Here is a 16,462-nt window from a genome sequence, read left to right as displayed (position 1 = left end):
TTTGCTTTCCCACAACCCCCGTGAAGCGCCCCTCCTCTCCTTTTCCTCCTCCCGTTTCTCCTCCTCCTCTACGCCCTGCTGCTGATGTCATAGAGGAGCAAAAACACAGAGCTCTCACTCTGTTCTCTATTTTTACCGCTGGACTAAAACATAGATGTCACGACAGACCTCTTACTCTGACCAATTTTCATTTTCTGTCTCAAAATTATTATCTTCAAAACCCAATTTAAAAGTTGCCTAACGCTCCGTTCCAGTTACCTGGGAAATGGGAACTCGGGGTTTGACGTAACACCCAACGTAACAGCGTCTTAGTTAGTTTCAACACGGCGACTCCTTTAGACCAGAGATGGGTAGATACCCAAAAATTAATAATAACTAATAGTAAGAGACAATATTAGCAATATTAGCTTCTACATTTTTCAGGGATAATATTTTTAGTGATATTTGTTGGAAAAATATTGATTTTTACCGAAAAAATACTTCATAAGTAATAAGATTTGAGAAGTGTCTAAAGATTTTGCATATATTATCCTGTTAATAGTAAATATAGATATTCTAATATCTATATTTCACGTGTTAATTCTGCCATAACTCTGAGGAAACCATCACTCCTCTCGTCTGGGGCTGCTCTTATATTCAAATGTTTTGAAAATATATATTTTTTATTTATGAAAGGAAAAGGGGAAACAGACATATTGTTCAACTCTAAAACAATATGTTTTTTTCTGTATGAAGAAAGAAAGAAAGAAAGAAAGTTAGCATCCAGACATTTTACTCAAGTAAGAGCAGTGATACTTTATAAATATATTACTCAAGTAAAAGCAAAAATACAGTGTTGTAAAGGAATAATCAGTTTCCAAACTGTTCCCACTGCTAGGTTCTCTTATTATTCTATAACAATATATCCTTTAACTAGAAAACTATCACCATCATGAATTTCATTGAATAATCAGGTATATTAAATCATCAAAAAGGTTTGTTTGTGAAGCTGAATCTCTTTGAGGTTCATCACTCATCCTACAGGAAGTGGATTTTCCTGCCCCAGTCAATAAAGTCAGGATCACAGTGTATTAAAGGTGCATTAGGAATGCCATTCATGGTTTTGTGATTCATTTTGATAATAGTACAGATAGGTCAGAGAGTTGAAAATTATTGATTGGCTTCTATAATTATCCCTCCTTGCTCATTAAAGGGGTTGAACTAAGCAAAAAATAATATATCAGGAAAATCTATTGGGCTGGGTTTTAGACCAGCTTGTGTGCATAACACCATGCTGAATTAGTTGTGTAAAAATGAAACAATATAACACATATTATAAAACTTATATTATGTGCTATAACATCCACCGGCAAAGTTTACACAGGAGGTAAAGACTATTATTTATATTCTTTCACTCTGTCAAAAGTAAGATACATCCTAAATCTTCCGTTTTTGTTTTGAAAGTTTCCTAAAGACACGATGTAAGGAAGAAGAGGGAGATATCTATAAAGAGAGACGGATTCACTGCAGCACGGATGAATCTCACATCGGACTTTGGACTCGTCAGCTGAAAAACATAAACATATATATATATATAATTCATTGTGCCATTATCAATATTTATTTATTAGTGTTTGTATAGTTATATAAATATATATTGATATTACTAAATAATTTATTAAATAAATTATGAATGGCTGTGTGCTTTGTAATATGCTCATCATCATACATCGGTATCAGAATATTCCATTCCTATTCTATTGTTATAGCCACCAAGCATATTTAAATATGAACTATGTATTAAAAACATACTTAAAAATACAATTGTTTATAAATGTTGGTTTGATAGATGTTTGAATATGGTTTCCAGTAACAAAAAAGTGTGTTATGATCGATTAAATACGCTGATACGTCATTGTGCCTGCTAAACACATGAGTGGAGTAGAGTACCGCTCCAAGATGGCCGCCCTAAATGTGGCGTCTATCCTTATATTATGTCCATAGACATTAATACGTAGACCCCTCATGGAGCGGGCCGGCCCGTTGCTACGATACGTAACAGCGTCCGCCATATTGAATGTGGAATATGTACCAGTAAGCTAATACAAGTAAATGGACCGAACTTTATAAAGTGCCGTTCTACAAAGTATTTTAAGTTAATACCTAACATTGACACATTTTCTTACACACATTAATATATTTGGCAATCAAATAAATTACTAAAGAGAACGTTTCTAACTTTTGATGTGATTAATTGTTTTGGGGCATTTCTGAGTAAAGAGCACAACGTTTTATTTGATAGAAATTATTCTGATAATTTTTATATTGAAATTGATGAACAGACACACTTTTACAGTGTTTTATTAAAGAATATATCCATAATTGCTATAATATTCCATAATTTAATGTAAATTTAACATTTCAAGACAAGAAACAAAGTCTTGTCTTGAAATGTATTTATTTTTTATACGTTATTGAGAAATGACTTTTGATTTATAAATCAGTCATTGTCAAACATTAAACTACATATTTTTCTTACTTTTTTCCAGAGAATAAATATTTATTACAGTATGTCAACTCTGCTATTGACAGCAAAGAGTGAAAATAATTCTAACAGAGTAAATTATTTTTATTTCGTTACATAAGCTACATTAATACACTAATACTTCAGATTGAGATATTTAAAAATACACAAAAAGTGAAAGAATAAAACATTTATTAAACTGGGAACACTGGTCACAGGCAGGGCTTCAGTCTTCTGGTCACACTGGGAGAACTCAATGACTTCTGAGACGTCCTGGTTCATAGGCTAAAGCCATGGATAAAAGAGAAATTATCCACAAGTATAATAGAAAATACATACCGTATATGTTTCTTTCACATTCAGAAAAATACATTTTCAGCATGTTGGGCTCTGACTCGTAGCATCTTTATAGCTAAATACCGACATGATGAAGCTGAGCTGGGAAACAGACTGAAGAACAGCAGCTCCAGCTCTGATCCTGACTGATCTTTCCTCACTAAATCCTCTGGTTTCTAATGAACTTCTCCTCTAACAGCGGTTTTTCATCAGCTCTCTCATTAGAAAACAGTATGAAAACGTTAGCTGCTACGCTAACAATCAGCCGTTATTTCGGGCCAATTTAGCTACATAGGAAATATTTTCCGGTTGTTTTGAAGCGAATTTCTGGCTGTAAAGTCAAGTAATTCTGATCTTTCATCCTTACCTGGGTAAGGTAATGAGAATTAATCCAGATTGTTTCGTAAAACGGTTGAAACAAGTTTACACAGCACAGAACTTAAGGAGCTCCGATCACTCTGCTGCCACATAGAAGATGGCGGACGCTTTTACGTACGACTCAGCGCTCCATATTGATGTCTATGGTGAGGCGTGGCTTCTAGTCACATGACCGGGGCGACGTAAGCACGTGCTTCCTGTTTCCAGGTGCACGTTCTGTGTGTACCTCGCTAGTCCAGTGCTGCTCCGTCTCAACTTTTCACATTTGAAAAATGCCGAAAACCAAACAGTCGAAGAGAAGAAAGCGGTTTGACTACAACACGGACCGAAAGAAGCTGAAGAAGAAGTTTCTAAAGAAGGCCAACCCGAGGATTGAACAGTGAGTTTCAAGCCATTCGGCTGTTAGCTAGCAGGGTTCGTAACGGGTTGTTAAAATGTGTTCTTCCTGTTTTTTTCCCCGACTCTCGTGGTCTAATCGCTTGTTGGGACCTTTAAAAACTTATGAAATTTGAGATCCCCAAATTCATACCTTCTGTGAAACTTTCATAACGAATGTGTTTTAATAAATTTAAATAAAATCGAAATAGCTTATTCCATTTATTCAGGTGACATAGACGGAATAAAAAAACCGTACCGACACCTATACAGATTTTAGTTGTTAATTTCGATGATTACTCTCTTACAGATAATTATAGCCCTAACATCAGTTAATTGGAAAATTGGAATATCTTAAGAAAAACAAAAAAGCGTAATTACTAAAGAAGATGTATGTTAACATACAGCTGTATCTGAGTATGTTTTTAGAAAGTTGAGTGGAATAAAAGTGTGATAAAAAGAATAGTGATAATTTCAGCCTTGAGTGGATTAACATTTTATTCTCCTATTATGACTTTATCCTGGTAATATTACGACCTTATTATCATATTAAGATTTTATTTTTGTATTATTTTGACCTTATAGTCATAATGTTGTGACTGTTTGTCTTATGACTTTATTCTATTAATATTATGGTTTTATTCTCATGTTACAACTTTATTGTATTATTTTGACTTGTACAACATTTTTCTTGTGATATTTTGACTTCTCATATTATGACTTCACTGTCTTAATGGGTTTTAATAGGGGGGGGTTGTTAGGACAATTCCAAGGGCCTATGACCAACCGGGGGCCCTCTACAATTTTATTTTATATTTTCAAAAAAGAAATTTTTGTCATGGGGCCCAAGATTCCTGGCGGCACGTCCTTCTGTCAGTCTCTGTCTGTCATTTGTATATTTATAGACAGAGATATCTATCTATATAAGAGAGAGAGATCTCTATATATAGATATATATCTATCTATATATTTCAATATCTTATCTTTATATATAGATAGATTGATATTAATTATGTAGATATATATAGATATCTATATATAGATATATATAAACGTTGTATGTTGTATGAAAATGTAAACGTTGTTTACATTTTCTTTTTCTAAATCTCACTTTAATTAATAAAAGTGGTTGTCTTATTTTCTGCTTAGAATTAGAAATAAAAATCTTCCAATGAATGAACATGAGTACTGATGTCCTGGCTTTTTAATATTATCTAAAATGTCCAATTAACAACAACAGTAGCTCTTTTTCCAAATTCCGCTGATCACTCAACCCAACCCACACTTGGCCCCACCCTGTTGACTTTCTGTTTTGTCTTTGCTCTGAGAGTACTTTCCTCAACAGATCTTTCTGGTATTTGAGTTTAGCACTTAGTTTACGATGTAGTTTGATATTTCCCAATTCAGGTTCCTTAGATTTGGCCTGACACGTACACTTTGCTTGACTTGTTGTGGATATCACAGTGTCCTTGGAATAACAGTGCTTTTCCAAGGAAGCTACCTGTTCACCGTCTTTTGCCGGAACCGAAACATCTTGCCCTTCGATATGTTCAGTCAAGAAAATTAGGTCAATGCTTTTTGTATATTTCCACGTTGCCTATGACTGTTGCTTGTGGAGAGAGATATTTCAGTAATCTAAAACTAATAGAAAAAATGTAAGCAACCTACTTCCATGCTGTATGTGAACTGTTGTATGTAAATTAATGAGCAGTAAATATTGTGCTATATCAGTATTGAACCACAGAAAGCAAGGCAGTTGCAAGCCTTTAAAATTGTGATGCTTTTAGTGGGTCAGATAGACTCAAGAAATTCTAACATCAGCCACGCAGGGGGCAGGGGGGGTGCAATCTAATTTTTTTGTCATGGGACCCAAGATTCCTGGCAGCTCCCTTGTCATACAACATTATTCTCATAATCTAACTTTATTCTTGTATTATAGCGACCTGATTTTCATATTGACTTTCTGTCATCCAGCTTTATTCTTGTATAATTTTTTACTTTATTCTGGTGATATTTTCGTATTATTGTAATATTATCTCTATTCTCAATTTTTTTTTCTTAGCCTGTCCCTAATTCTCTGTCATTAATAACTCTTTTGTTCATAGAACAAAGTCGATTTGACCTGGTTTTTGTCAAAATAGCTTAAATCTTGTAAAATATTTTATTGTTGCATAATTTATCTACTGCTTTTTGTTGGCTTTCATTTGTTTTGTAAGTAAATAAATTTGGGGATGTGTGGGAGGGATTTTGTTGTTCCTGGATCTGTGTGTCTTGAATATTTCCTCTCTCTTTCAGTGCTCAGATCAGGAATGCCTGGGACAACAACAAATCCATGGCCAGGAACCTGCAGGAGATGGGTCTGTCGTTTGATCCCAACCGTACTTTGCCCATAAAGAAACAGACAGTAAGCAGAACAGCTGGGCTTAAATGAGACACAAAGGTTTTATTTTCAAGAGAGTAAACAAAAATTTGAGTGATTAAAAACTGAATACAATGTTATCTGGTTCCTAAGTGAAGAGCCCTCAGTAAATAATCCGCTATTCCACAACTGTGTGATGCTGCAGTTCAGATTTAGGCCATAAGAGGGAGGCAGAGTGTCAGTTATGGACCTCTGAGATCTTAAACTGCCCACATTTGCTTGCTTCCTAAAATTTATATTTTCAAGGTGAAATTTTTGAACTCTCTTTTTTTAACCCTTCTGAAGATAAGTTCAGACTTTTTAAAAATACTTTTTCATTCCTCAGAGTTCAAATAGATCAACAATTATCTCTGCTGCTGCTTGGTAATCTGAGCTGCGGCTTGTTAGGGCGATTTTTTTATATAGATTTTTTGTTCTATTGACAGTTTTTATATTATTTTATGTTTATGTCTTTGTGGAGCACTTTATGATTTTAAAACCTGTGCTAGGTGCTTTACAAATATATTTTACTTACTTCCTGTGTTTGTGTTTGTTCCTGCAGCTCCTCGGAGGAGACACCGATGACAGAAGACCTGCCCACATCGTCACCAAACCTTACATCCTCACCAGTGAGTTTCTGAATCTTCATCATGGACTTTTCTAGGGCTCAAACAATTAAACATGATGAGTCAATTATTGAAATAATCGTCAGCTATTTCAGTAATTAATTGTTGACTGGAATATACAGACTTGTAAAAAAGCAGTTTGCTGGAAAAACATTCAGAGAAGTAATTAAGCCAAAACTTTACATGATATATTTAATATAAAAACAATTGTTTTCCCCAGAACTCCTCAAGTGGCATTGCCTTAGCTTCACTGAGTTCAAATTCACTGCAAGAATACTATTTTGTTGCATCTTAGGCAGTAAAATGTTTATTTCCTTGTTTGAAGAAGGAACTTTATTGTTTATTTGCATCTTTTAATGTATTTAAAGGAAAAAAATGCTGAATGTTCCTTTTTTTTATCCAATTGTCAGAATAATCATTCAATAAAATAATCATTAGTCACAGCCCTACTTTTGTGAATGGAAAATTACAATTAAATTTACCATTAAAGTTATTTTCTAAGCACTGGAAACTAGAAGTAGAAAGATAAAGCTGTGTGAGGTTTAAATAACTGTTATGAGGCTGTTTTACTTTAAATCTGACCATAAATTAATATTTCTGCTCTGAAGGCTCAAATGACTGAAATATTTATTCAGGCTTTAAAGATTGATGTTTGGTTCAGAGCTGCAGGAGGAGGCCAGCCTTCAGGAGAAGGACTCCAAGACGTTGTCATCCGACCTGATCGAGTACGCCCAGCACATGATCCGAGAACATAAGGACAACTACAAGGTAACTGTTCAAACAGAAACTGTGGCTGGAAATGATCGATTCAGCTTCTATTCTGAGCTTTTAAACTTTGGAACGCCTGAAAAATAAAGGAGTGTGACAGTAGGTTTTACAACCAGGCTTTGTTGTAAAAAAAAAAAGGAGTGGTGTCCAAGCTTTCTGCTACTTGGGCCAAAATGATCAAACTGAGAGAACCAGAGGGCCACAATTTGACTTCATAGTAAACCAAAAAAAAAAAAAAAAGATTTCTTAAGACATTTGTTTGTATCTCTTCAGTAATATAGTAGATAGACAATATTTTTAAAAAGCAGTCTAATTTGTCTAGAAAATCACTCTGTAAGTCATTGTTGATTGTCTTGCATACTTACTGTATTGGAAGACTGTAAAAATCTCTTGTGTCTCTTTGTGTACTGAGGGGCCAAACAAAATCCGGCAGAGGGCTGAAAATGGCCCTGGGTCCACAATTTTGACATCCAGTATCCCAAAGGCTTGTCTTCACTCTATCCTTTTCTGTTCTTTTCCATAAATGTGACACATAAATAACATCCACAAACAGCAAAAGTCATATTTTGTCGTTTCATATTTTTGCAATTAAAAATTTTAATTGAGTCCAACTGCTTATCTATCTTTTATCTATTGTGTGAAGCCATTGCCGTGTGGGACCAAAGATGTTTCATAACCGACCGTCATGCAGCTTTCAAATGGATTCCCATCAGTGGTTCTGCGTCTGCCTTCACTGGAAGCATCAGCATTTCTTTGTATTGAAGTCTTTTCACAGAAAGACTTTTTATCCTTGACTCAGAACCCTGATGAGCTGTGGCTGATTGCGCCTTGCAACAAAAAGTGTCCCTGATCAAACAAGCTGAAAAACACACTTTTATATTTGAGGCTTTAAACGTTGCCACATCAAAGCAGAGTTTGTTTCTATGATGAGAACTGGAATAAGAGCTGAGTTTAAGATCGGCAGTCGGATTTATCTGACCTCCTTGGTTGTTTGATTGTCTTCAAAATGTGACTAAACCCCCTATGAAAGCTAAGCCCTGGCCCAGAAAAATGTAAAAAAATTCCAACAAACTGGGCGGAGCTAAGAGACACAGAGGGGCGTGGCCAAACAGTTGATGGGTGGGGCTGTGGTCAGGAATAAAGAGGCACTGTTGCCAACTTTTCCACTTGGTCATTTTATTTGACTTTTCAGACCCCTCTAGCAAGTTTTTATTAACTTGCTAGAGTTAATAAAAACTCTAGCAAGTTTTTGCTAGAAAACTTGCTAGAAAAAAAAACCAATGACAACTCAATTTTTTTGTGTCGACGCTCTGGAAAGGAACTGAACAAATTGACACAAAAATGTCAAAATTTGTACAGAAACATAGAGCCCTACACAACCCAATGAGAGTTAATTGGTAAAAATCAGTTAATTTTGGGGGATTTATTTACACTTTAAAATCTGAACGTTATCACCTCTTAAAGTCCTTCAGGCTTTGTGGAAGGCAAACTGACCGTCGGACTCTAATCTGGGCAGAAATAAAATGGTTGTTTTTTTTTTCTCAGAGAAACAAACATTTTCCAGTTCAAAGACAAGAGATAATTCAGCTCTCAAAAATGAACAAAAAAAGAACAATCTTGTCTTAGTTTATTGATAATTTGTTGTATTTCAGAGTAAAATAAATCCTTCTCCAGACTTGTGTGTGTGTGTGTGTGTGTGTGTGTGTGTGTGTGTGTGTGTGTGTGTGTGTGTGTGTGTGTGTGTGTGTGTGTGTTGGAGCTATATAGCCTACCTCATACCATGAGAGACATTGATAAGCACGACATGCCGGCTCAGACGTCGCCCGGCCAAACAAGGTCTGCGTCAGGTGCTGGGGAACCAGAGCACCTTGATGACAAATGGGCTACTGGAACAAGACGGAAATGGGTGAGAGGTGAAAACCTGGATCTGTTGGAATGCTACTACTCAAGTAACCCTAGTCAGAGGGGCTACATGCAAAGAATGAGGGGAAATGGTTAGTTCAACATCCCCAGTCTACAATGACTGCTAAACAACTAGTAGCTCAGTGTTCCAACATCCGCAAACGGCAACTGCTATCACAACTTGAGATTGACGAGGTACAACACAAATGCTACGGCAAGGGGGAGGAGCCTGGATGTCAGGTCAGAAGGGAGTTAACTACAACTACCCCAAAGACTGGGTATGCAGCCCCAGTAATGAACGAACCATCAAAGCTGAACAAGGCAGCTCTGAGAGAGAGAATCATGGCCCGAATGAACACCAGACAACCCCGATGCCAACTACAGCGGCTGAGTGAAGTACCATCAGAAAGTCTCATTGAAGATGTGAATGCAGCATTGAGAACGATCCCTAGAAGTGAGCCAACTGTCAGAGCTACAGTATCTCTTTGGCCAGCCGCCTAAAGAGATACAGGAGGATTAACCAGCTCTTCTCCACCCAACCAGCTAAAGTGTACTCTCAATGGCAGGGTACTAACAACAGAGCAGACCCACCAAGGCTGGAGACTGAACAATACTGGAAAGGCATATGGGAAAGGGAGGCGTCCCACAACAGCAATGCACAGTGGCTAACCACCACAGCAACCTCCCTGAACAAGCCCCAGTAACCATCACTGTGGCAGATGTCTAAGAAAGAGTATGAAAAACTGGACAGCACTACTGGCTGAAGAAAATCACTGCCCTCCATGAGCAACTGGCAGCTCAACTGAACCAGCTGCTACAAAATGGGACTCACCCTGAATGGTTAACTGAAGGGCGCACAATCCTGATACAGAAGGATCCCTCAAAGGGTTCAGTCCCATCCAACTATCGGCCAATAACCTGTCTCTCTACAACATGGAAGCTCATATCTGGCATCATAGCGGCTAAGATAAGCGGACACATGGATAAATACATGAGCACGGGACAGAAGGGCATCGGCATAAATAGCAGAGGAGCCAAACACCAACTCCTTGTAGACTACACAGTCGCCCGAGACTGCAAAACCCGACACACCAACCTGTGCACCGCTTGGATTGATTACAAGAAAGCCTATGACTCAATGCCACATACCTGGATCATTGAATGCTTGGAGATGTATAACATCAATAGGGCACTAAGAGCCTTCATTGCAAACTCGAAGGGGCTGTGGAAAACCACCCTTGAAGCCAACTGCAAACCACTTGCACAAGTGTCCATCAAATCTGGCATATACCAAGGAGATGCTCTGTCCCCACTGCTGTTCTGCGTAGGCCTGAACCCCCTCAGCCAAATCATCAACAAGACTGGCTACGGATACCGACTCAAGAATGGGGCCACAATCAGTCACCTCCTCTATATGGATGACATCAAGCTGTACGCCAAGAGCGAGCGAGACATCGACTCACTGATCCACACCACCAGGATCTACAGCACTGACATTGGGATGTCATTCGGACTAGAGAAGTGTGGCCGGATGGTTACAAAGAGAGGGAAGGTCGTCCGCACAGAAGGGGTCTCACTCCCAGAAGGAACAATAGCAGAGAGCACAGTTACAAGTACCTGGGAATACCACAAGCAAATGGCAACCTCGATGAGGTCACAAGGAAAGGAGCCACAGCCAAATACCTCCAACGAATAAGGCAAGTCCTGAGAAGCCAGCTCAATGGCAAGAACAAGATCCGTGCAATAAACAGCTATGCCTTACCAGTAATCAGATACCCTGCCGGAATAATTAGCTGGCCAATGGAAGAGATAAAGGCCACGGATGTTAAGACTCGGAAGCTACTAACCATGCATGGAGGGTTCCACCCCAAATCCAGCACCCTGAGACTGTACATAAGCCGTAAGGAAGGAGGCAGAGGACTAGTGAGTGTGAGAGCCACTGTCCAGGATGAAACATCCAAGATCCATAAATACATCAAGGACAAAGCCTCAACGGACGATGTCCTCAGCGAATGTCTCAGACAATGGGGAACAGAGGACGAGGTGCTGGAGGAACCATCATGGGAGGACAATAAAGAAAAAACGAAAAACGAGACCACCCGCGGAGGGTGAGAAGGGAATTTTTAGAGGAACCATCATGGGAGGACAATAAAGAAAAAACGAGAATTCCCTTCTCACCCTCCGCGGGTGGTCTCTTTCATCCTCTGAGCTCGGGTCCTCTACCAGAGGCCTGGGAGCCTGAGGGTTCTGCGCAGTATCTTGGCTGTGCCTAGAACTGCACATTTCTGGACTGAGATGTCTGATGTTGTTCCTGGGATCTGTTGTATCCACTGCTCCAGTTTGGGGGTGACTGCCCCAAGGACCCCGATGACCACAGGCACCACTGTGGTCTTCACCTTCCAGGCCTTCTTCAGTTCCTCTCTGAGGCCCTGGTATTTCGCCTCTCTCTGAGGCTCCAGGGCTGAGTATTATAGATTTATAATACACAAATATATAATTTGTGTATTATAGATTTTTTTTCTCATTTTTAGAGAAAAATTATAAAATCTACTGCTTTACTGTACTATAAGTAACACATACATTTTTTTCAGTATTTTTTCTGTTTTTCAGTAGCCAACCAATAACATCTCATTGACAAATTGACTGTCATGTTTTTGTGCAAGTCTAAATCTAAACATCAGAGTTTGAATTAAGAACTCGTAATGCAGAGGAAGCTGTTGCACTGCGCTGTGAAAACCATTCAACCCCCTTAATGATTTTCTTTTGCATCACATTTAAATGTTTTAAAATAGACAATTTGCCCCTACTACTACATGATGCTTTCACTTTTGTACAGATCTTACAACTATCTTCACCCTGCTCTATGTTGTCTGTCAGGTTCTATTTAAAGAGATTTATTTATCCAGTCTTGGTTTGGTATTGAACTAGAATATAGAACGGGGTTGATCTGGTTTTCTTTTAACCTCTATTCAATCAAGTTGTCATTTCAAGCTTCCGTTTTGCGTTTGTCCAGATTGTTTCTAAGTGTGAAAACTTCCTTCTTCATCATCCCTCTTGCATGTGGCTCTTGCAGGCGATGGCTCGAGATGAGAAGAACTACTACCAGGACACACCCAAACAGATCAAGAGAAAAATCAACGAGTACAAGCGCTGCCACCCGCAGCACTACGAAGCCTTTGTCAACTCACTCGCTGCTCCGGAGGCCATGGATCAGTAGAGCCATCAAGTCTGGGACTGAACACCAGAGCCACACAGCCAGCTGTTTGTTGGAAAATCTGATGAACAAGCAGAGACTCTGTGTTTATGCTTTTTCCGTTTGTAGTTTTTCTATTTTGTTCTTGCTTCTTAAAAACTACTTTTTAATTTATCATAAACGGCTCAAAACCAGTTGTGTGCCTGTGTCTGGTGAATTTTTGGTTAAAACAATCCTGTTCTTCATTCAGTGAAGTTCTCACAGTGGGTAAAGTATCCAGAAATTAGCCTGAAGTAAGAGTAGTGATACTTCACAATAAATTTACTCAAGTAAAGTAAAAAGTACATTGTAGTATGAGTATGCCTAAAAGTACATTTTTTAAAAAGTTACTCAAGTAAATGTAACTAAGTAAATTTAAATAGTTGCTATCGAACTCTGAGAAAGACACTACTTCAACATATTTTTATTCAAGTAAAAGTAAAAAGTAACTGTCCAAGAATAAGTATGTCTATTCAACTACTGAGTAACTGGCCAGAACATACGATTTAATATTTAAAAATAATGTCATCAGCAGACAAAAATGTAAAATTATATCTAAATTCTATTTTAAAGACAAAAAATATAAATAAAATTCTGATTAAAAAATAACACATTCAGGCAGCACTTTTCCGAATGATAAAAAAACTGAAACTAATATTTAGAGTTGATAATGCAAATCAACTGTATGTAAGAACTGCAGTGCTAAATGGCACATCAAGCTCAGTAAGTAGAAATTTAAATAACATTAGAAAAACTAAGTTTATGCACAATGAGAAGTCATTTCTTTTTTCTTTATTCAGTAAAATCACTCTTAGTGGGTAAAGTTAGCATCCAGACATTTTACTCAATTAAGAGTAGTGATACTTTATAATAGAGGTGTGCCGATCGATCGGTCACCGATCATAATCGGGCCGATTTTCGTGAAAAAGTGCATGATCGGTGATCGGCGATCATTGTCTCTTTTTCCGATACCGATCACCTGCTTCTCATTTCGCAGCCTGCTTGTGCAGCTGGTCTCCTCTTTCCTTCACTCTGCGCAAGCGCGCAACAACAAATGCTAAGCGATGTGGAACTATAATGCACTGAGTGAATGGGGAAGTTTGCGTGTTGTGGGGAAAATTGAAGCACGTCAAAAATGCATCAACACAACGAAGCTAATACGACATAAAAACAATGACATACTTGACGGAGTTTGGCTACATCGAGGCTCACTGCAGTAAAAAAGACATACGGAGGATCAGACAGCAGGTAAAGCAGCGCACAGCTACAAACACTCACCTGGATTAGCATGACGGTCAGAAAGCTAAACAAATAACCCGCAAAATTATTTAAGTCTTCGAGCTGCGATGTCAGACGCTGGTTCTGCTCTCGCTGTTGAACCGCTGCTACGCTACAGGTAGTAATATTTCACAGACGGTGCTTCGCTTCTTCTCCACCTGGTAGTGACTCTCACACCGAACCTCTGTTTAAAGCTGCAGCATCTAACTTAAAAAAATACATTTTACCTACATATTAAAACTTTCGCTGTCCTAACATGAGACAGATAATCTCTAAAAAAATAATCGATCTCCTCCCTGATCTGCATAATTACTCCGCTCAGTCAGAAACAGCCAATCAGAGCTAGCAGTAATCAGCTAGCCGCCATGCTATCAGGAAGTTTTCATTCAGTAACTCTGGATTGTTTATTGTAATGGATCCTGTTTTTGCCTTTGAATGTTAAGTTTTATACTTGAACTTCTTGGCAATGTTGAGAGGTTTTATTTCGGCTCTTTGCATTATTCAGCCTCTTCAGAGCTTTCATATGTTTTCAGTCTGTTAAAGATAGTATTATCAATACCAGTACAATTTGCACAAAGCCTGTTTTGTTTAGTTTTCTTCTTGGAAAAAGTTATTAAAAACAAGTGTTTGTCTAAATTAAGGTGAATTCATGGTTCCTTTTTCCACATAATGTAACCGGTAGTGTTTATGATAATAAATAAATAAATAATAATTATGTGATCGGTATCGGTGATCGGTATCGGTGTATCGGCCCTCATGGGTGATCGGTATCGGCAGGAAAAAACCTGATCGGCACATCTCTACTTTATAAATATATTACTCAAGTAAAAGCAAAAATACAGTGTTGTAAAACTAAAAGTATTTTTTCCATTTACTCAAGTAAATTGAACAAAATATTCAATATTTTTCTGTAAAGGAATAATCAGAAATAATCAATAATCATTGGCTCGTCAACATGAGTATCTACATTTTCAGTTGTGGTTTGGTCATTACAATATTTTCAGAAAATCAAACCTTTAACCCTTGTATGTCGAAATGGGGTCCAACTGACCCCACACACGTAAAACTTGTATCATTTTCCATAGTCCTCTACGTTTGCCTCAGTCCTCGCATGCACAAGGGTTAAGGAACCAACAATAAACCATAAACAACTAAGAGTGGAAGAAATGTCATTAGACTGCCATGTGTGATCAAATTAGATTGTTTCCAGACGTGTTAGTCTGGTAGAGTCTGTTCAGTTGGGGACCAAAATGACAACATGTTACATTTTCATCTGATACCTCTTCACCTGTGGTGGCACTGCACCAAGAACCACTGATGGGAACTACTTGGCGCTCACATATGTATTCAAACCACACCAGAGTTCACTTCAACTGAACCGACGCCGAGGTTTTTAGGTGTACTAGAGTTAGCTTTTTTGGTACCCATCACAGTTCGATTATGCATTCACACCATCCCAAGCAAACCGGATTTTCTAAATGGACCTTACCAAGCCCAGCCCAGAAACGCCCCTCGACAGTCCCATGTGGCTGCATGTCTCACAAACAAAGCCTCGCAGAGCTTAGTTTCTATGTGTAAACATGGCGTCTTTCGTTTCAACTGACTTTCTACAAAGTATTTCTGAGTCGATTAGTGTAGAATTTCTGCCGGAATTTCAAAAAATATGAGCGCTCCCGCGAGAGGGGATGCAATTTTGGGCAGGCATGCGTTTCTGGGCATAACACCTGTCGATGAGGAAAACAGCAGATCCTCACACCTCAGCATAAATATAGCTGTGGACAAGATCACTGATGCCTATTGTTCTTGCAAGGCTGGGTAAGTCGGGTATTCATTGTTTTGGGAGTTACTTTTGAAATCAGTGATTTCTGTTGTTGGCAAATGTTTGAGTGTGCCTAGGCCTGATACACTGTACTCGGTGCTAGTGTGGCTAACACGATTACAATTTAGTAAAAAAGCCTTTTCAGGTAAAATAAAAATCTTTAATGTATGTCAGATACGGTACACATTGCATATTGATCTGTTCAGCTAACGTAAGACTGTGTAACAGACAGGCTTCAAGGTGTAGAAGTTGTATCGGTACTGCCATTATGCTGTACTTAGCTAAAAGGTTTTCATAATGAATGTGTTTATTATTGACTTTTTTCAGACTTGGGGGTCATTGTTCACACATTATAGGCCTCCTTAAGACCTTACAATATTTCAAGCTTCAAAATTCAAAAGGGATCGGGAGGTGCTGGTGCCTATCTCTAGCTAACGTTCCGGTGAGACCGGGCGAGAGGCGGGGAACACCCTGGACAGGTCGCCAGTCTGTCGCAGGGCCACTCAAAATATCCCCATTCACTAAACACAAAGAAAGCAAAGTAATAATACTTACACCAGCACACACTCCTTTGTTTTTATTGATACGACGGTTGAGCTGCAAATATGGTGGTGCACAAGCTTTGATCCAAGCTAGTCATTCCGTATCAGATTTGGGAAATCTGTGAATTTTATTTCCACAAATACGATCAGGATACCTGACATCGCCTGTACAGATACCCTACTGACAGTGGAGAACCATTCTTATTTGAGTTCTGTCGCAAAAACTTTGATTGTGTAGATTGTGGTCTGCTGGTCCACAATCTACATTAGCATGTGTATACTACTGTAGCTTTTGTTTATGAGAC

At 38.3% G+C, this 16,462-nt stretch overlaps 1 protein-coding gene across 1 annotated transcript; it reads left to right on the top strand.

Moving 5' to 3' along the window:
• The first annotated feature begins 3,454 nt into the window (after window positions 1-3,454).
• On the top strand, window positions 3,455-12,673 carry nop16 (NOP16 nucleolar protein homolog (yeast)). The gene is made up of 5 exons (XM_014978021.2): window positions 3,455-3,596; window positions 5,888-5,996; window positions 6,553-6,619; window positions 7,278-7,384; window positions 12,360-12,673. The coding sequence occupies exons 1-5, from the start codon at window positions 3,490-3,492 to the stop codon at window positions 12,501-12,503; spliced, it is 534 nt and encodes a 177-aa protein (XP_014833507.1). The 5' UTR covers window positions 3,455-3,489; the 3' UTR covers window positions 12,504-12,673.
• Window positions 12,674-16,462: the final 3,789 nt, after the last annotated feature.

The sequence above is a fragment of the Poecilia mexicana genome, unplaced genomic scaffold (genome assembly GCF_051168715.1).
Source record: "Poecilia mexicana isolate PSO_F unplaced genomic scaffold, ASM5116871v1 scaffold_14, whole genome shotgun sequence".
Taxonomy (NCBI): Eukaryota; Metazoa; Chordata; class Actinopteri; order Cyprinodontiformes; family Poeciliidae; genus Poecilia; species Poecilia mexicana.
Note: the sequence above shows the minus strand (reverse complement) of the source record. Positions and strands in the feature narration are given on the sequence as shown.